We start from the raw sequence: 20,476 nt of genomic DNA on the forward strand, positions 1-20,476 counted from the left end.
TCCATTTCTTTTGCTAAGTCTGGGTTGCACTAGAATACAGGGCAGCAGCAGAGGTAGGGATGAACTGCAGTGCTCTGTACAGCTTTCAGAGTGAAATGCAACTCGTGATTGTGACGGGCTGTGGAGAGCTACCTACCTGGCAGCTTATCTGTCTGTTGTGAACCAGGGCTGCACCCTGTTTGCTCTTCCCAGTTATGTGCTCAGAAAAGTCCATGAACTGTGCTTGTTCAAAGGAATGATGGGGAAGAGGAGAAATACTTCTGAATACCTTTTATACTTTTATATTGTTCTATTCTCATTATTGTACATAGGTCCATTTCTGTTGTTCTGTACTACTCCTCTGTGTTGCATCATTCAAATGTTCCTTGAGTTCTTGACTGAAATTCTGGTCCCATTAGAGTCCCTAGCAAAAGATGTAGCACTTTTACTGGGACTAGGATTTAAACAGCTGTGTCTTTCCATTTATTCATTACTTTAACCTGTAGAATAAGAGGTGCATCTCTTCCAATGTCAAAACTCAGTGGCTCTGTAAATGGTATAGGAGCTTGCTCAGAGTGTTTACTTTTTGTAGTCTTTCCGACATAAATTTAAATCACTAATTAGTCACTCCTGCGTCGTAATTATTTACTGTATTGCTTTTGGCTGCTATATGATTTGATAAATCTTTATGTTAAACTGGTGTCTGGTATTCAGAAACTGAATAAGATTTGAGAAGAGACGCTAGGAGTTGCATCTTACTCCCTCATGACACGTGTGAATGAATGCTGCTTTCTTGTTTGTATACTATATGATATACACTTTCCCAAGTCATTCCTAAGCATCTTAAGGCAGTAATCCATTTGCATTTTCTCCATTGAAAATCTCTTTCAGATTATATCTACCCCTATTCACTGGGAATCACCGGAATTTCACTGTATTATCATCCGGTCCTTCCACTTGCATTTATACTTTATTTCTTGACCTCACATGTGTCCTGTCAGTCCCATTTATTTCTCCTCCTTTTCTGCTGATAATTCCTTTGATGTTCCTTGCAGCTTCCCAGCATAAAGGAAAGCATGGTCCTAGCCAGGGGGACTTAGGGTGAGTTATTTCTAAATTTCTTGCCAAATTCTTGATCAGGAAAAATATATTAAGACACTATGGAAAATTTGCTCTTGCAGTGATTCTATGAAAGTTTTTTCCAACTTCATAAATTTCTGTTTATTCTTGTTCTATTTCACCACCTTCCACCAACCACTGGCCAACTAAAGGAGTGGTCTTAGTCTTTCCTCACCTCCACTAGGGACACGGCATGGGTGGTGCAAATAATCTTTGTCTGTGTTTGTCCCTTGTTACAATAGGGGTGTCCTGGGTACCTGGATGTTGTCTGGAAGTAGTGGTTCCTCAGAAGCCAAAGCTGCTGGGGGTGCTTGCAGGATTGTTGTACCACAAGTTCCCAGTGAAGCTGTCCGGTGTCCACTGGTAAAGCCAAGGGCTGGATCTTTCCTTCATTTTAGGTCTCTATTACAAACATTAGTGAGCAAAAAAATGTCCAAGGGTGTGACTGCCAAATAATATCCAGAACACTTCTGTTTTCATAGTAATGTCTTGGATGTCAGCCATGCATTCTCCACTGAATTAATGATTATCATGTGGCTGTATCTGCCACTGCTGCCAGAAACCTAAGAATAAATGATAGTATTTCTGAAACAGTATGTACGTAAGATTACTTTTTGATAATGAGTTTTAAGCTTGCACCTTCTTTTTTCTTTCAATTGATTTTATTTACCTGCTCTGACTTACTAACCTATATAAACAAGAGAGTCCTTTTTTGAATTCTTGTTACATAAAATCTAAACTCAGCTAGCAGTGTAACATCTTAAAACTTTATCTGCAGGAAACATCCCGAAAAAAGCTACACTGGGGGAAAGAAAAAAAAGTTGTCACTCAACTTTTTTAAACATTGTAAAATACAAATGATAATGTTGTGACCAGAAGTAGGCATAGTATTGCTAATATTACCTTATTAATTTACCTCAAAAACTCTTCAGTGAGCAAGCTTTCCTTTCTCAATGGGATTAACCACTGAGAACATTACAAATGCTCCAACACCTACATATTTGTACAAAGATAACCCTGTTACAGCAGATACATTCTTTTTTTATCCTTTCTTACTTATACCAGAATGATTCATTAACAGTTATTTTTGAGATGAAGAAATGTGGGCTACTAATAAAATTTAAAATGCTGTTATTTTAATGAATAAGTCAGCAATGTTGTAGTTTCTTTTTAACACCAAATGTCTAAATGGATCTAAGGATAGTGAGACAATTATCAGCTTAAATTATTGGGTTTTATCTTTTAAAGATCCTACTTAATAACATGACTTTAGATAGAGCTTGCTCTCCTCTATTTAGAAGCAAAGATATTTTGAGGGTTGAATGGTTGCATTGCATATCTACTATCTGTAGCATAAAAGACAACTGGAAATTTGCAGTGAGAGACTCTTTACTGGGGGAACCCAAATGTGCATCATCTCAAAAGTGTAAGTATGACTTGATTGGTGCTCACAGTGCTTAGGTCCATTTTGGAATTGACATGATGAGAATAAGCAAATGAGGAATTCCCGAAGACTGCTTATACTAGGTAAGAGGGAAGAGTGTGCAGAGGATAACATGGGATGCCATAATGATGGTTCTCACTAACTACCCATTTGAGAAGCTACATCTACAATCACATAAATGCTTTTTGCTTTCTAGATTACTATGCAATATGGACATTGCAATTATGCCTCTATGGCGTATGGAGGTCTTAGTGGCTTCTTCTACAATCACAACCCCCAACAGTATTCTCTCCTTAAATTCTTTCACTACTTGCCGACTCATGGGCTTCAGGGAGGCTGCAGAGTCAACAATTTAGTTCTCCTGGGACTTCATTATGGTTCTGTTGATAATACCTCTGACAGAATAAAAATGGGCTCCTTTTGCTGCTCAACTGTAAAATGAAAGCGTAATGTAAGTTTTTGGTCATTAAATACTTCATAAAGTAGCATGCACCTGTGGGAAGCCAACCAGTAGAGTGAAAAGCTTTCACAGTTCTGTAGTTCCTTTGCTGGCAGTTCGAGCCCAACTCTGTCTTCTCAGTTAAATACTCTAATCTTTTCTCAAGGAAAATATTACCCTCAAAGTGTAATAAGGTATTAAAAAGATATAATAATGTCATATTAGCTGCTTGATTGTTTCCTCCTCTCTTTATAATTAAACTTCTGCATATGAAGATTGGGTGTTTTTTTCCATTATTGTTAGGCATTTTTGTGTTGCAGCTTCCTATAAATCTTCCTTTTCTAGATGAGCTACCTCGTATAGTGTTTTCTTGCCCCAACCCTCCACCTTCTATCCCTATCCTTTTTTCTTCATTGCTAATTTTATGTAACTTTGCCATGATGTGGTATCTGCTAGAAATTATCTCTCTTGATGCACTCTTAAGTGCCATTTATTTCCCATTAGCTCTAGGTGGCAGGAATATTACCCTTAGAGAACTGGTGGTGGAAGCAGTGAAAGGTAACTGTAGCCATAAGAAGGGAAAACAAGATTGAAAAATGGCAGGGAAGGACACCAAGATTAATGAGTTTATAAAAAGGGAGGAGCTGGAGCTAAAAGTAGATACTGTGGATTTGTTTCTTTGCTGTTTTCTTGTATTTCCTGCCTGGGGCTAACTCACACCCGTGCATCAACTTTAACGTCATGGCTTGGTTTCTTTTGTCATTTGCTCTGTAGTAGATCAGGAGTAACTGTAGGTTTGAGAGACACTTGACCTGGTTGTGGGCTATAAAGCTGCCATTTGTAGTAGGTGTACTCCTCCATCCTTATGCACCTTCTGTTATCATTTAGACTTCTGCACAGGTACTGTAAAATGTTGTTGGAGCAGAGTGGATGCATTTCATGTCTGATGTGCTGGGGGAATAGTGCTGAAAGATAAGAAGCCTGTAGAATTGCATCCAACTGACTGACACCTAAAATAGTACAAACAGATTAACCAAGCACCACCCCACCCCCCCCACCCCCCCCCCCCCCCCCCGTAATTACAGTTGTCTGTATAAATTGTACTAGTATAATGCATGTGTCTCTGGCATACCATTTGACCAGTTCAGCTAGTTATATATTTGTAACTTCACGAGAGTCCAATCTTTTTTCTTTTTTTTCCCCCATTGAGAGCAATATACACTTTTCAGTTATGAAAATGGTGTTATTCTAAATAAAACTGACATGATCCACCAACACTTTTGGAAGCACAGATGCTTTGTCCCACTATTTACTAAAGAGGTTCACACTTAGATTAAAGCAGTGAAATCAAATCACTGAATAAAGCCTGGAACAACATAATGATTTAAGGAATTCGTTGAGAGCTTTTGGTAGGAGGAAAGTTACACAAAGGCAAAATTAGATTGTTTTCTGTACAACACCAGAACACAGAAACAGCATGCAGTCCAATATTGGCACATTTGTTTTCCAAGCATCTTGTATAGTTTCATTTGTCTTTGTTCTCCTCTGCAACATCAGACTGCAACCCACAAATTCATATACTGCGTCCAAGGCCCATCAGCGTCAGACATTAAAAGAAGAATCAGGCATCTTTGTTTGCAGGAGCTACCAGCCATGAATTTCTCCTCTCTCTGAATGACACTTTTTTATTTTATTTTTTTTTTAGCATAAACTATGTAGGTTGGGATATGCACAGCCCCCTGATGTTAAATGATATTTTTCCCAACTCAGTGTATGCATAATGCAAAGATGGAATTAATTTGTTGTGTAATTCAATGCTTCTGAATGGTGCTGCATCAGGACTAGATTTCCCAGTGTATTATTAGTGGAGAAAATTGCACCATACTTTCACCAGCTTGTTTAAGGAGCATAAGAATTTGTAGTGGGATATAATTATATTTGATTTGTATTTTCTGTCTTACTGTTGGAGGTAAAATAATGCAGCTTCAGGGGTTCACGCTTGAATGCTTTCAGTTCAAGCTGATAGTCTGAGCTAAATAGATCTTTCTGTCCAGGTACTGTAGAATTTGCTAATCTTTTGCTTCAGAGACACTTCTAAGTAGCTGGTTACTAATAGTCTGCTGCTGAATAAAGGTGAACAGTCCTGGATGAGTTCTACTTGCTTACAAAAACAGACCTTGAAATCAGTCCAGTTGGTATCTGAAGAAATCAATTAAAACAAGTAGTTTCATACTTTTTCTGCTGCAAATCACCCATTGCCTTTTTTGAAAGGGTTCACAATAACTACTTCTAAAAAGGTGTTCTTTTTCCTTGTCTTCACAACCAGCAGAGAAAACTATTTGTTATCTGGATGCACAAATGTATAGAAGTTAGATACAAATATTTATTGTAGTTATTTGTATTATTCAGTCAGGTTGGATGTTACTTTCAGCCCAAACATACGTAATGGAAATGAGGGGCTGTGACTGCTCTGGGAGTATAAAACCTTGAGAAACCCTTGTCAGATCTGGCCTTTCCATTCCCCACCTCTGGCTGAGGGAAAATGCTCTGCAGAAAAAAACCTACATAAAATACAGGTTTTTATTTGTATAAGTGGCTTTTTTGTTACAGCAGTATACCTGTTAGAATGAAAGTGAGCCATACATATTTTAGTCAAATAGGCTGCTTTCTTTGACATTGCTGATGGATTTCAATCATTTTTAAAATTCTTGTTCAGCTATTGTAGCTTTCTCTCCTTGCATTTGCTTTCCTCTCCCTTGAAGCTGCTGCAAGACATCTCCCTCATTATTGGCCATTGTTTCCTCCCCACTTCTAGCCTTTCACATGAAATGGGAGGGTTTCATTTGCCCACCTTTTCACCTTCCATTGTTCTGCTTCTATCCACACCCCTGACCCAGATTTCTCATGCAATTGCAGGCTACAAAGCAGCCTCTCTGGGGACAGAGGTTTTATAAGTTCTCAGATAAATTCTAATCTGTGTATCTGTATCACTGCAGTCAGAGCTTCAGATACATTGCCATATTGAGCCTGGGTAATTTTTTTTAGAAAAAGGGAAACCACGTGATATTCAAGCTCTTTTGGATCATAATTTCTATACCTATTATCTTCTAACCTATCAAAGACATTTCAGACATCTGTTCTGACATGTAACAAATTTTAAGCAATTCAGCAATTTTTAAATGTAATCTAAGTAGAAGATTCTCTGCTTCTTCTTGTTGTTGTTGCATAAGCATCTGAAAATAAAGCATTAAGGTGAACATGTCTCCCTTCTGCAGAAACATGCAGCTCTTTAAATGTTATTCTTGCATTACGGCTGTAATCTTAGTGAAGGCTTATTTAAAGTCCTATGTGTATAGCCGGAAAGGGATTGATTTTCATTTCCCATCATTTTAAGCTCATTTATGTGTGGCAACTGGATATTCTTCAACTTTTAAGTTCCTTGAAATGTATCCATAAACACATAGACCTCACCTGCTTAGTTTTTAAAATACTTCTGGTAACAGGAGTTAAGTGTTTTCCACAGAACTGGAGAGCCCAGTAGTGGCCAGTTCACTCTACCACACAAAAAAGAGCCTCTTATTAAGCCACCCACACAGCTGTGGCTTTTGCTGGATATCTGAGAGCTGTCCAACTCCTTGTAGTTGTTTCTTAAGCAAGTTCTGTGAATGTGCTAGGTTCCTCGTGAGAGCAGAGACTGGCCCTTGTCACACAGAGCGAAGTTTGGGGAAGGCAATGTAACAGAAATGCCAGGTGACGGAAGGGGTGTCTGGCACATGGCTATGCAACTTCCACTGCTATTTTTTGTTTTTCTTTCTAATTGATAACTCTTGCCATCTGTTCCTGAGCCATCCCTCTGCTCTCTTTTCCTACACACAGTCTTCTGCCCCCATTCTACCCTTCAAACTTGGACCAACTGCCCGAAAGCTGCTAACAAGAGCTGATTGATACTACCAGTAGCTGGATGGTAAGGAGATGCTAATGGTGATGAGGGAGATACTGATGTTAGGTCAGCTAAGGCTGGGCTCTTTGATCGTCATTTGAATGGGCTCAGATGCTTCTCTGTCAGTGCTGCTTTAACTGCAGGTTCCTGAGCAAACTCCCCAGATTTTTTCAGGAAAAAAACAACCAACCCACCCTTTGCTTTATAAAGTAGGTTTAGTTGTTCCCCTGAGGTAGATTCATTCTGGATCTGTCACCACTGCCTCTGTTCCTGATCACCTTCTGGCTTTCCGGAATAAGTAAATAGTCCAGAAGCACTGTACTGAGCTAGGTTGTTGGACTTTTTTTTTGTTTGGTCCTTTTTTTTTTCTTCCTTTCAGGAGTCTTTTTGTACTTTACAGTCTATATTTTAATCTGTCTTTTCTTGTCTAACTCTCCATTTGGTGGCTTAGCATATGGAAGCCTATTTTACAGTGGAGAGAAATGCATTTATACATGCTAAGAACTGTATTTTTAACAAAAAAACTAGATGTGTATACAAGTTAAAGGGATTTTGCTGGAAAGAACTCTGAAATGGACAAAATGAAAGAAAAAAATAAAGCATGGCAATTGTAACTGTGTTCTACCATTATCTGAGAAGGCCTTGCTCTTAGAGGTGGGGTGGTGGGACGATTAAGAGTGTGGATTTGGTCAGGTAATTTTTTGCTTTTTCTAAAGGCATTTAAGTGCCTAAAAATAGACCCTCAAGATTATGTAAGTCACTGATTTTCCTTAGATTTCTGATGGGGAGCTATGGACTGAAATATCTATAAAATTTGGGAGCCTAATGTGAGAAATATACAAAAAAATAGTAACCCTAATTAATTTAAGAGCCCATGTTTTGATTTCTGTTTAAGGTGGCCTTTTCTTAGAGCCATCACCATGCAGAGCTCACATACATTTTCCTGAGCACCTGCCAAAGAAGTAGGGAAAGTAGGGCTTACCTCACCTCTGTTTGTAAGGTTCTTCAGGGTTTTTAGATTATGGTTGCTAATGGCTTGTGGCTTACATTATTGTTGTGTGCTGGCGTAGTCAAATTATTAGTTTTTTGTCCTGAGCTAATAATACAGACTACCATTGTGAGGCAGAAAATCTTTCAGGAAAAGGTGGAAGCTGCTGGAATATTTTCTTTTTTAACTTCCCAACACCACAGATCTTAGGACTTTAGTTAAACAGATTCTAATAAGCTACTAGTGAAAATTAGAACAAATCAAAAGCTGCAGCTGCAAATAGTTCACTGACATCCTTGATTGTCATATTTTCCAATTGTACAACAGTGTTTATTGCAGTAGGCTCTGCCATGCAGAAATAAATTATTTTTCCTGCATTGGGGAAAAGACAGTTAAATGGAAGAAAATGATCACTCATCGGGTGATCTGTCTGATGATGTAGATCGGAAAGATTTCCCAGTTTCCATGAAACTCAATACTTTCAAGTGGCTTTAATATTTTTTTTTTTATGTTTTTATAACACTGATTAGAAACCTCTAGATGATGAAATGCTACAACTCTGGCAAGTATCTAATAAAAATACCTCCTGGAATTGATTTTGATTGACTACAGTTGCCTTGTCTGTTTTTATTTTACTGTATATGAACAGACGTGAATGGGTAGAATTGGGTTAACCATTTCCATGCCTAACTGCTGGTTTTAGGTGCTTAGGCTATCATTACTTTGAAATACTGACACCCACATAAAGGAAGATGCAGTCTGAGGATTTGACTCCCAGGTTTCTACACCAGTAAAATGCCCAGGACGTTCTGCTTAGAGAAACACAAGCAAGCTGAGATCCCATCCCTTTGTAGGTAGTTAATGCTTAGAGCCTGTATGTAATTTTCTGTGACTGGTGTTCTGGTTATTAAAGCACAGAACTGAGCATAGGGAGGCAGTGATTTTCTTCTTTTCCTGTGGGCATGACAGGTAATTCTCCTCTTGAATTATACAGGGATCAATCTATGCTCTGTATTGTCAATAAAGTATATTGCCCTACGCTACGTGAAATTAGGATGAACTCCCTAGGAAGCCTGTGCCTGTGGGCATTATGGCAGTGGCAGTGCTTGAGGCTAAGGAGACACTGTGCAGTGGCACAACCCTTCTGTTATGCAGTTGCTAAAAGTAAGGGTCATGAGCAAGCATTTGCCTAACTTTTCCAAAGGACTCCCTCAGCCCTGTCAGTAATCAAAAATTAAGATTTCAGTCTCTTTCCTAAGCATTTCAGGAACCACCACCATAAATCTTGCTTCTGTCTGTCTCCGTTTGGCTGTCAAAGCAAAACAGCTACCAGATACTGAGGTTTTCATCCAGAATTCACAAACCTTCCATACTATTGACTAAGTTTAGTTAGAAAGCTCTATGGAAATGTCAGGAATTATCAATAATTATAGCTCCAAATATAATTAGAGGGATTGAATTAAGAGGTTAGAAAGAGTAACACACAGAAGCTTATAGCTCAACTTAGTGGCATGGTTGTTCCAGTGTAGCAGTTCTTGTTCTGGAAACGATTCTTCTGAGGCGTTAATTAATGTACATATTTATAAGTTTGTGAATAATGGTTCAAAGTTATTCTTTAAAAAGCATTTCATCTTTTCAAAGTTAAGAGGAGAATTCTTCCTGTCAGATAAAGACATTTAATGATACATATGTGCTGTGTCTGACATTTCCTCTGGTGGGGTTTCTACCTAAGAATAGTTGCTTTTAAAAATAAATTGAACTAAAAGGTAAAGTTGTATTAATTTAGAGAAATATTCCCTTCTTTATAAATTAATAACTTTTTAAACACTGGAATGTTAAATTAAGTTTAAACTATTCAATTTATTTATGCTTACTGATTTTTTTCAGTGTTATATTGAATATAAGATCATTTTTTCATGCATACAGAGGTTAAATCCGTTGAAGTAATTTATTTTCTGTCTTGAAGCAGTTTTCTCAGTAAGAAAAAGACCTAATTTTCAAAATAGGTGCATTAACGATCAGCAGAGATGTCTGAAATGGAGTAAATATTTATTAACTTATGTAGTTTATACTATTTGAAGGTAATTTTTTAATGTAGGTTACTTTTTTTAAAAAAAAATCCAAACAGTGAAATTCTTATTCTTTGGAATCTTAATATTTTAAATTTAACTATTTAGGCTTAAAATTTTTGTGATCGTTAGCACCTCCCTCTGCTTCCTATTTGCCCATTTCAGCTATTTGCTCATCCTCTGGGAGCATGTTTGCACTGGCTGGCATAGCTATCTATAGAATTATTTTTCAGAATTAGTGCTTTAAAAGCTGCTGTGACTACATCATTTATTTTCTGGCATCTACACTGAATTTGGCATATTGGCCTGGTTAATTTTTTTTTTATTTTTGCCCTGTGCAAAAAAAATTCTGCTTTATTCCAGTGCATTGGAAGGGGAGTTAAAAAACAATTGTACTTGTATCTCATCTATTTCAGACTGGAATATAGGCCATGTTTAGATACTCTGTTTACTGGCAGTTTTGTCTTCATTCTTAACGTAGTTATGTGAAGCTTGGTGTTATTTGTACTTTTCCTCAAATAGTTTTTTTTGGAGCATCACAGTAAGCAAGAGAATAAATAGCAAAAAAAAAAAAAAAAAAAAAAAAAAGCCAAGAAAATAAATAGGAAAAAAGCCAATAAACAGAAAAAAGCCTCTGTGCACTGAGAGTCAGCTGTGGAAGTTTAAAAGCCAAATGCGCTTCTAAAGCAGCTCTCATCTCTGTCAAGGTTTTCCTTTTCCCGGTTGAAGGCTGTGGAGTGCTGTTGCAAAGTACCTTTTCACACCTTGCTCCCCCCTGCCCTTGGCAAATATGAATTTTTGGCCCCCTCAGAGCTCCAGCTGCCGGCATCTCCCTCAGCCCAGCATTCACTGCTGCACAAATGCAGTGCTTGTGGAAGCAAGAGTATCATCTGCAAGGCTGTGGCGGTGGTGTTCACATGACTAATGCTGTGAAAGATAGCAAGATTTTTTTTTTTTTTTTTTTTGAGCAGCTCCAGTCTATGCACAGTTGGCTCCCAGCTGACAGACAGAATGTGGGGTGGGCTTTGTCACCAGAACGCTGGGTACTGCATGCCCAGCTATGCTTGCAATTACACGGTGCCCAGAAACCTGCTGCTTATGTCAGGGTGCAGGCAGCCTGAACACAGAAATTGGGTAGCTTTATTTTATTTTTTTTTATTATTATTTTTTGCCTTTTTCTTCCCATCAAAGGTTATATAATGAGGGGATTGCTGCTAAAGTAAAAAGGGAAAATGAAGTCTTTGTTAAATGCCTTCACAAAGAAAGAAGGTAAGCAATGAAAGCAGAACACTTTGATGTTTCAGACTGGTGTTTTCTTGTGTACATTTAATATGATCGGCTTAGCGACTCTATAATTAATCAATTCCTGCAGTTTCTTTTTCAAAATTATTTTATGTTAAACAGTCCATTTAGGCGACTGATTATTAAGGCTGGATGTGACTTTATTCATTTTAGTTTTTTCTCTGAAGAATCAAGTAGTTATAAAAATGTTTTTGTTCCCTAAGAACTGCATTTGAAGACACATAAGGAATTTCCTAGGTTAATTTTGTCAGTGAATGGTGCTGAATTGCCCCTTCAGATATCTGTAGTGCCAGGAATAGAATTCTGAGAGCAGGAGGAAGGATTAAATGGTACTTTCAGGTATGCTTTTAGGGATGATAATTTTAAACTTCAGGGGCATGAAATCAGTTCAGACATTTTCATTCATTTTATATCAAGTGTTTTTCCCAAACAAGTTTTGCAACAGTTACACTTAACAGTTCTGATCATGGTGAAATATTAAGGAAAAAATAGTGTCCAGCAGGGGTTAAAGTGTGAACATTTGCATTTCATCATTTTGTGTTGTAGTTGTTGGTTTTTTTTTTTTATTATTGTAAAAGTAATATAAATAATGCTTATAAGAAGCAGCTAAAAAAATATCCACCCACTTAGAGTTCGCAGATTGCTGGGGAAAAGAAACAGTTGGGTGGAATATTAATCACTTTAAGCACGGAAATGTTTATTTTTAACTCTTTCTATAAAAATTTGTGTTAGACACACGTCAATTGGTGTAATTAGTTGTCCCCTCTCCTGTTTGTTTTCTGTAGTAAAGGCTGATTTTGCTTGTAGTTCTCTCCTTAGGAATAGGACGTTAATAGCAAAGCAAAAGCTAACTCCTAAACGGTCATGTAAAATCCTTGTAAGGTATGTAAGGGAAAAAGAACTAATTTAATCTGGTACCCGGAGAGTGTGTATACATACACAGTATGTCCTGTTTTTCAGTAGGAATGAATGTGCCAGTTTTGTGTTTTCTAAAGTCTGTCTGTATAAATGTGTTCAGCAGTTCCCTGTCCATCCTGTCGCTGTGCCTGAGCACCATGCCCCTTGTGCTTCCTCCCCCTGCTGCCAGAAGGTATCCCACCAGCCTCTCAAAAGTTAACAGTAAACATCCCCAAAATGTTGGCAATATTTAGGTTTATCAGTCTGTGGCTGGAAGGCTCGGCAGTCTGCTTGGAGTGTTACCTGTGTAAGTTAATGAGAGATTACAATTGAAGGAACAAATCCAGTTTTTACTCAAGTCCAAGACAAACTTTGATGACCCTAAGGTGACAGTGTTAGATCTTCAGGTAGCAAACCTGTACATGCAAAACATTCCCTATACCCAGTTTTGTGTGCCCTCTCCTTTTCTGAAATTATTACAGTAGCTCTTCTGCTTCATTGTATCTGGGAAAGATCTGTGTCTTCAATGAAACAGTTTCTAGAGTTGTATTTCGAATGTCAAAAATACAGGAATGCTCAAACGGCATGTCTGTGTCACAGACATCAATGTAGAGGATCTGTATATGTCAATTTTGGAAATAAGTGCTGTGAGTTTTCTTTAAGTTGGTACTAACTGGGGCTTTCACTGTAACATTTGCAGCTCCAAGGTGCTTTCAGTTATACACTCTGCTGCTTTGAAGCATTAACAACATAGGAAATACGAAACACGAATATTCTGAAAATTACACAGGGTTTCTGATGGTTTCTAGCATGAATATTGGACTTCTATGCTTTATCCCCTTTAATAGCTTTTAGAGAGTACTTCCCTTATTTCAGCCTCATTTCAAATGAAATATTATGGAAATAAATTTAAAGCCCTTTCCCTCTACACACCCTGTTCTCTTGTTTGATTGTTTTGATGCTGTTGAGCTATTTACCAGAGAAAGTTTCAGCTCATTAGAAATATGAAGGATGTTATTTTAAAATAATTCAGAATTGCAGTTAATCATAACTGATTCTGGTGAAAAATTATATAAACCCTTCTTTTACTTGCAGTTCCATCTTTATTTTATGTTATAAATATGCTTTCAGTTTTGCTCTGAAACCTTAAATTTGTTGTGTTCTCTGAATTAAAGGCTGTATTTCAAGGCAGGACAGATTGATTCCTATGTATATTCATATTTATGTGAATTTATTTACTTGCACAGTATGACAGACATTCTTATTCTGGTTTTTTGTGTTTTTGAAGGGTATTGAATGCATAGGCATTTCTGGCACTTTATAAATGGCACTTACTGACACTTTAGACATGTAGGATGATATTTTGTGGGGTTTCTTTCCCAATTGAAATACAATTTTGTGAAAATTACAACAGCTCAGTAAAGTCCTCAGAATAATGCCTGGCTGCCTTTTGTTAGTTATACGACTGCAACTTCTCAAATGTAAATATGTGTGCTTGGATCAAATCCTGTGGCCCCACGGGTGCCACTGCAATAAATCAATGAGAGTAGTTGCATGAATGGGGACAGAGGCAAGTGTGAGTTTTCAGGGTCAGATCCTTTATTACCTTATTATATGGGTAGGAAATGCTATCACATCAAGTGATAGCTGGGTGCCTTTTAGTAGGAAATTTGCCTTTGAAGTTGCACTTGGAACTGACCCATTACAGTGAGAGAAGGAGATCTGGAAAATGTAGTGTCTGCTTGTACAAATTCTCGTATGACTGTAGCACTGTACCAATAACACTGAAAGGATGGGCCCTGTGGTTTGTGTTAGATCTTTATTGCCCTTGCTTTTGTTTTCTGTTACGACTATTTCATTAGCTAGTGTATTGCACCTTTGGATGCAGTCATGTTCTCTTTGGGACACAGCGCATGATAGAGTGAGCGTATTACCCTCGGGTAATATGTTCTATATACATGTTCTAAATAGTAATAGATGCAGTAGAAATGCCTAGATTAGAATGAGGGGAATACCTAGGGACTAGAGTAATGTAATAGAGTTCTGCCAGGAGAAAAGTCTATGTCCTCAATTTTTAACCTGGAAGACAGGGATAAGGTGACTGTTAACACTACAGATTTCAGGTTAGGCCTCAACCTGCGACGGCACAAAATTCTCCTAGGTTGGTTGCCAATGGGAGAAGGAAGTTGGAAGTTCACACATCAAAACTTCTGCCTATCAGCCCTGTTCTGTGACTTTCTGATTGAATATGACAGCATAGGACAAATATGAACTTTTTGAGAGTCAAACTTGGCAATAATGAGGTGTTTCCCATTTCCTAGGCCATAGTTGAGACTGTTCAGTAGACTCACACCGCTGGTACTGCCTAACTGTTTATTAAAGCCAGTAAACAGGTTAAGGTTGCTTAGTTGTTTTCCATTTTAATGATGTTCTTAAAGATGATGAATTCTGTTAGCTGTGCAGGCAAGGTAGTGTTTCTGTCTCCACAGAAGAAACAATGCCATATGTTGCTAAATCTTTTTATGGGGTGGTAAACAGATATGGACGATGAAATCATCTGAGGTTACTCTGGATGTCTGTCTTTACACAGTGCCCTTTAGAGAGGCTCCCACCTATTCAAACAGAAGGCGGAGACCCCCAAGCACCTTAGCAGCACCTCGGATCTTGCTTCGTTCCAACAGCGACAACAATCTGAACATCAACAACCTCCCTGAGTGGTCAGCCTCCTCTTCTGCTTCTTCACACCGCAGCCTTTCACCTCATCTACTTCAACAGATGCAGAATAATCCTAATGGAACTGTAAAAACTGTGGGGAGTTACACGCCATCCTCTCGGAGCCGGTCACCGTCCCTGAACAGGCTGGGAGAGGATGCCAAACGGCAGCAGCACAGGCACATCAGGTGACTTTTTGACTATTTGCACAGCATGAAATATCCCTGTTGTCATCATGCTGGACTGCCATGTTCTTTTATGTTATTTATATGCCTCTTTTGCACTCTATATAATATATAGGTAATACAATCTCAGCACAGTGGAATATGTCCAAGTGTGAATATTTTAATTGGAAGCTCCAGCTGAAGCCAGCTGTTTCCTCACAGAGCTCCAGCAGCCATGCAGACTTTAAAGTCCAGCAAAGCAGTGACTTATCACTGAGTTTGCACCTCCAAATTAGGGTGCTAATTCTCAAGATCTTTTAATAGTTGAAATAGTGATTGTATTTAACAGTTTCTATGATGCTTGGTCCCTTCATGAAAATATCGGTCATGCCTGAAACTTGTGTTGGAGCTGCTCAAGGGTGATGAATCGGAGACTGTGTTAAGTTCTCTGGTCTGTAGATGTGAGCTGAACCAAAGAGTAAAACGGAGGGAATAACGGGGCGGGGGGTGGGTGAGTGGGTGGTGGAGAGGAATAAGTGGGGCTGTATAAGAGGCTGGCCTAGAGCAAAGAGGGCATCTTGAGATGGTGGTGATAGCTGGCATGGGTTTCTTTCATGATGATCTTTGCTGTGTGGTTGTTCTTTCCCTATGACTTTGCTGCTCTTTCTTTCCTCTTGAATTACAAATGTGATTTAGCATGCACTCTGTGCAAATGGCCTGCAGCCATGTCCCACTGGAGAGCAAATCCTGACTAATTAGGGTGATGTAGTTATTGTAAGTAATACAATAAAACAGAGGATTGTGCCTGGGTTTTGATCATAAATGGGGGCTTCAGCTTTGTGAAGCCACTGCCCTGTGAATAGGCAATTGCAGCTTCACTTTGAGGAAGACTCGGGAACTGCACACACATTACAAGTGTGCAAGTGGTGGGGCTGCACCAGGACAAGGGGTTAATGTGCAGGGCTGCAAAAATGAAGGCAGGCACAGCTGAGTACGGATGGAGAGAATTAGAACTTCATTGTTTCAACCAAAAGCATTTAATTTAGTGGTCATTTAAAGTATCAGGCTTTGTCTGTCCTGTTTCCTGATGTCAAAAAACATCCACTGTTCAGAGTAGAAAAGGACATGAGTATTGTTAAGAAATGCATCTGTTGGTTTCTCTGTGCCATTTGTAAGTGGATCTTAACTTGAGTCTCAAGTCAGTGAAACAAAATGTCATGTAGTTGAAGCTGTCGCCTGTTACCTTGCACATTTTCTTCTCCTTGGCTGTAGGTACCCAAATGACAAGCACTATTTGTGGTAGTGACAATTCTGCTGGAGAGTGGGAATACAGTGCATTGTAAAAAAAGTTGTCTGAAATGTAAGAATGACTGGAAGGAACAGGATGCAAAATTGTTGTGCCAGTGGTGTCATGCAGTAGAGAAAGCTCATCTTACATTGTTGTGTGTTACAATAATGCCAAAAACTCATTTGGTTTTAATTTGGGTGACCCTTTCTCACAGAGACCCATATCAGCTTAAAAACAGTCTGTAATAAGGCTTTGCTGAGGTGGCTGTGAGGTGTGTTGCAGAGAATGAGACCTCGTATTCCACTGGAATAGTGGTGATGCCACCCGAGCGGGAAGTTTTACCTTGGAGTCAATGGCTATGTTAGCTGGAAGGGTTAAAAAGCATCTTTTCATCAATATTTCTGGGATACACATTTACAAATTTTTGAAGTGGAAACAATCTGGGTGTGGGCACAATTAAATAGTATTTTTTTAATAAGCAAACATTTATTTATGTTGACTTTATTCAGCCACTTTCTTCTTCCTTTTCTGAAAGGACATGATTTTGAAAACTAGCACAAATGACAGTGGAAACCAATGTAATGCCTGAATTTTTGTGGAACTAAAATTTTGGCCTTTCTCTTAGCACATCAGTATCACAGCTGCTTAAACTGCTACCTGGCTGCAGAATTTCATCTGTATCATCAAAACTTGTTTCAGAGATGTCCAGACTATGTGCAAGTACTGAGAAGTGAGCTGGCGGCTCTCTAAAGACAACTAAAAGGATTTTATGTATCATTTTTCCTGCAAGCAATGCCTTTTCTTGCCATAGGCCCATTTTGCCATCATGAATGGCACCTTACATGACACTTTCCTCACAGATTTTGTTTAACTGTGTGACCACCTACTTACTGTCAGCTAAATGTGGGAATTGTTGCTGTCTCTGCTTATTATTTGCAAATAATACATTCACCATGGAGCTGTTGCTCCCCTTAGATTAAAAAGCCCTTTTTGACGTAGGAGTAGATTGGGTTCTGGAGCAGAAGCAGCCGGAAGGGGTAGGTTAATGGAGAAGGTTAGAGCGTGGCAAAGGGTTAATGAGGTTTGTGAGCTTTGTGTTGTGGAAAGGGACTAGAATGTGATGCTGGAAGGTGTACATGTGATCTTTTACAGCCTCTGTGGCTCAAGTGTTTATCTTCTCAAGTGTTTATCTTGTGAAGCTACTGCTTTTCATACCAAACTGGTTTGGAGGCGGAGGCTGGGGGAGGCAGGGGAACTGGCACCCTTGCTGTGGAATTTGTCCCGTGGTGATTAGTGAAAGGAGATGCCAGCACAGCCTCAGTCAGGGCTGAGCCATCCAGGATGGCCATCACCTTCTGGGTGAGAGGGAAACATGTCAACACATCTTCTGAAATCTCCGCATCCTCCTCCTGCTCTGTCATGGCATGGTATTTGCTGGCTGGGAGCCCAAGCTGGGGACAAGGAGGGAGAGGAAAGTTCTTTTTTTAAGTCATCTATCCTGTGTTGCAGCCCTGATTTCCATTAGTAAGCCTGTCTCTTGAGAAACGATGCATTCAGTGCAAAGGTTAAATATGCCATTTCCCCCTCCTCTTGCAGCGAGAGAAAAACTGAATGTATTTCTCTGATAGCAGTTAAAGAGGATGCTGGGACATAACATTGTGAATAGCTTCTACCAGACTAAGCAGAAAATACAGCTTGATCCAAGTGGAAATCGGATGTGTAGCAACAGTTTACAGATCTGGATTTTTTTATGGTGATGACTGTTTCTTTGCTTAAAATAAAAAAGGAATGGAGCAAAAGAATAGAAACCCAAACGTCATCTTTTCCTGTCTTCCATTAAACAACTGTGAGAGTTGGCTGAGGTTTCTGATACAAGCTCCATCACAGACATGCAACCAGAGCTCACTTTTAAACCATTAAGTATGGCTTATCTTTATTACCACCTGCTCACAGTAATAGAAGAACAGGACAACAAAGTGAAAGGGGATGCTATTCTAAATGGTAAAGAAGTGACTGCAGGAAATGATGTAGAAGATCCACTATGTTTGATTTTTTACCAGACAGCTTCTTCTTCACCTACATTGAGAGCCTTATCAACTCCTATTTTGGCAGGAGATTGATTTAAAAAAAACAGGGAAAAGAAACAGTAAACTCTGGCCCTCATATTTTGTTCTGCTTATAGCACTTTGAGATCGTTTCTTTCTTCTTCCAAGAAAGTAAGTGGAGTGTTACAATGCTAGTTCACCATTAAATCATTTTTTCTTTGGTATCTGGTACCCTATCTTTTTTCTATAAATCTTCATGAATATTCTTCTTTCTCATGATTGTTTACGGTTTCTAGACTTTCTGTGCAAGACCTCAAGTTTTAATGCTGTTTGTTTTGTTTTTTTGTTTTAAAGTTGAATAGTAGTGTGTTGCAGGTTTGTTGTAATATCTTCTGTAGGTTTTCCACCCTCTTTATTTTTCACTTCTTCCTCTTTTTGTATATTTTTGACAGTTCACTCATTGTTCCACAGGCTTAGTAATGATCTTAATGCATTGTTCACTGGCTTTCAGTAATTTGTTTCTTTATACACCATGAGTAGATTGAGTGTTGTTTGATGACCTATGGCTTATCTGGGCATACCATGCTGAAGTCATTGGAAGAGCTACTGATTGCCATCAGTAAGAAATGATCTTTCGAAGAATACGTTAGCTGTAAGAACCATGCATTGTGCAGATCTAAAATTTAGCTTCAGGCCTTGGAGTGGTGAAGTAACTTGATTATTCAGTCCATTCAGTTAATATTTCAGTTGTCTTGATTGTTCAGTTAATGTTACAATATTACAGAGTTATCCATTCCCAACAATAATTGTAAATACTGACATCTTGAAGTCTCTGACAAATTGTGATGTTTGTAATATATGATTTGCATATAATTTTAAACTTTGTCAAGGTCTGTGAACAGGCAAAGAAAACTAAAAACTTTAGTGTCATGTGTTTCCTTTTCTAGGCTATCATGATCATGTGAATATTGATCGTGTTTCATATTGCAAGATTTCAACCATTAAAAGCATGTGTTTAGGCTGAAAAATGTGTATTTTTTCTGCAGAGTTACATGTTTTAGTGGAAGGCAATTATGCTATTCACTGCTTAATTTAATCCTGCTAATGTGATGGTAAATGATTTATTTTGCTCATTTTAAATAAACCATTAATATTTTTTTAATTTCAATTTCCAGTGCCATTTACAATCCTAGTGCCAACAAGGATACTCTGTCTGCCTTGGATTATCAGGGTCCAAAACGCAAGCTTTACAGTGCTGTACCTGGAAGACTTTTTATTGTCGTAAAGCCATATCAACCTCAAGGGGAAGGGGAAATTCATCTGCACAAAGGAGATAGAGTCAAAGGTATGTAATCAATTTTGAATAAACATTTTCTCCTACTAGATGGAAATCTTATTTTAAAATTCCCTTCTATTTTAAGGGTGGAAGAAAAGTTCAGTAGAAGCGCTTTTATTCATTTGTTTCTTTACAGGGTTATTTTGCTCCTAGATCTATTTTATAACCAATGCATATTTAGCTACTGTTTTAACTGCAAGCGACTTCAAAGTACTACTGAAATTCAGAAATATGTGCAGTAATAGCAGCATTGTCTTTTACACAGAGCACGTAATTTCCTTCTGTAGTCATTATAGGAAGACAACTCCAGGGCTTTAAAAGGTTGTAAACATGTCAGCTATCTAAGCAGCTCAGGAAGGAAACAGAGATAAGGTCAAGTCTGTTTCAAACCCTTTCCTCAAGGAGCAATTTATTGGTTAAGTAGAACAAGCCCCCTCCTGAGAGTTAGGATAAGTAGGTAGGTATAACCTACTGTAAATATTTTGGGGAGGAAGTGTGGTGGTGCATGTATAATTTCTGTCCACCAGTGCGCTTCTCAGCTATGTTAAAATCAAGGCCAAACTTTTTGTTACTATTTTGAAGACAGTAAGTACATCCAGGTACAGCTGAGAAAGTGGGCAATGTTGTTTACAGGATTGACCTTCCGAAAGGTGCATTGTTACGCAGTTTCAGCTGTGGTTTTGCCCATCCAGGTAAAACTGGTCATGGAATAAAAAGATCTTCTGCTCAATCCATACAAACCAAATATCAGTTA

General features: G+C 38.5%; 1 protein-coding gene across 7 annotated transcripts in view; it reads left to right on the plus strand.

The window, feature by feature from the left end:
* Positions 1-20,476, plus strand: part of SHANK2 (SH3 and multiple ankyrin repeat domains 2) — a 353,645-nt gene that overhangs the window by 117,188 nt on the left and 215,981 nt on the right. For all 7 annotated transcript variants that reach the window (XM_056354407.1, XM_056354409.1, XM_056354410.1 and 4 more), the window contains 2 exons: positions 14,768-15,077; positions 19,562-19,731. In XM_056354407.1, the coding sequence (XP_056210382.1) occupies positions 14,768-15,077; positions 19,562-19,731 (480 nt within the window). The remainder of the gene's footprint in view (positions 1-14,767; positions 15,078-19,561; positions 19,732-20,476) is intronic.

The sequence above is a fragment of the Falco biarmicus genome, chromosome 10 (assembly GCF_023638135.1).
Source record: "Falco biarmicus isolate bFalBia1 chromosome 10, bFalBia1.pri, whole genome shotgun sequence".
Taxonomy (NCBI): domain Eukaryota; kingdom Metazoa; phylum Chordata; class Aves; order Falconiformes; family Falconidae; genus Falco; species Falco biarmicus.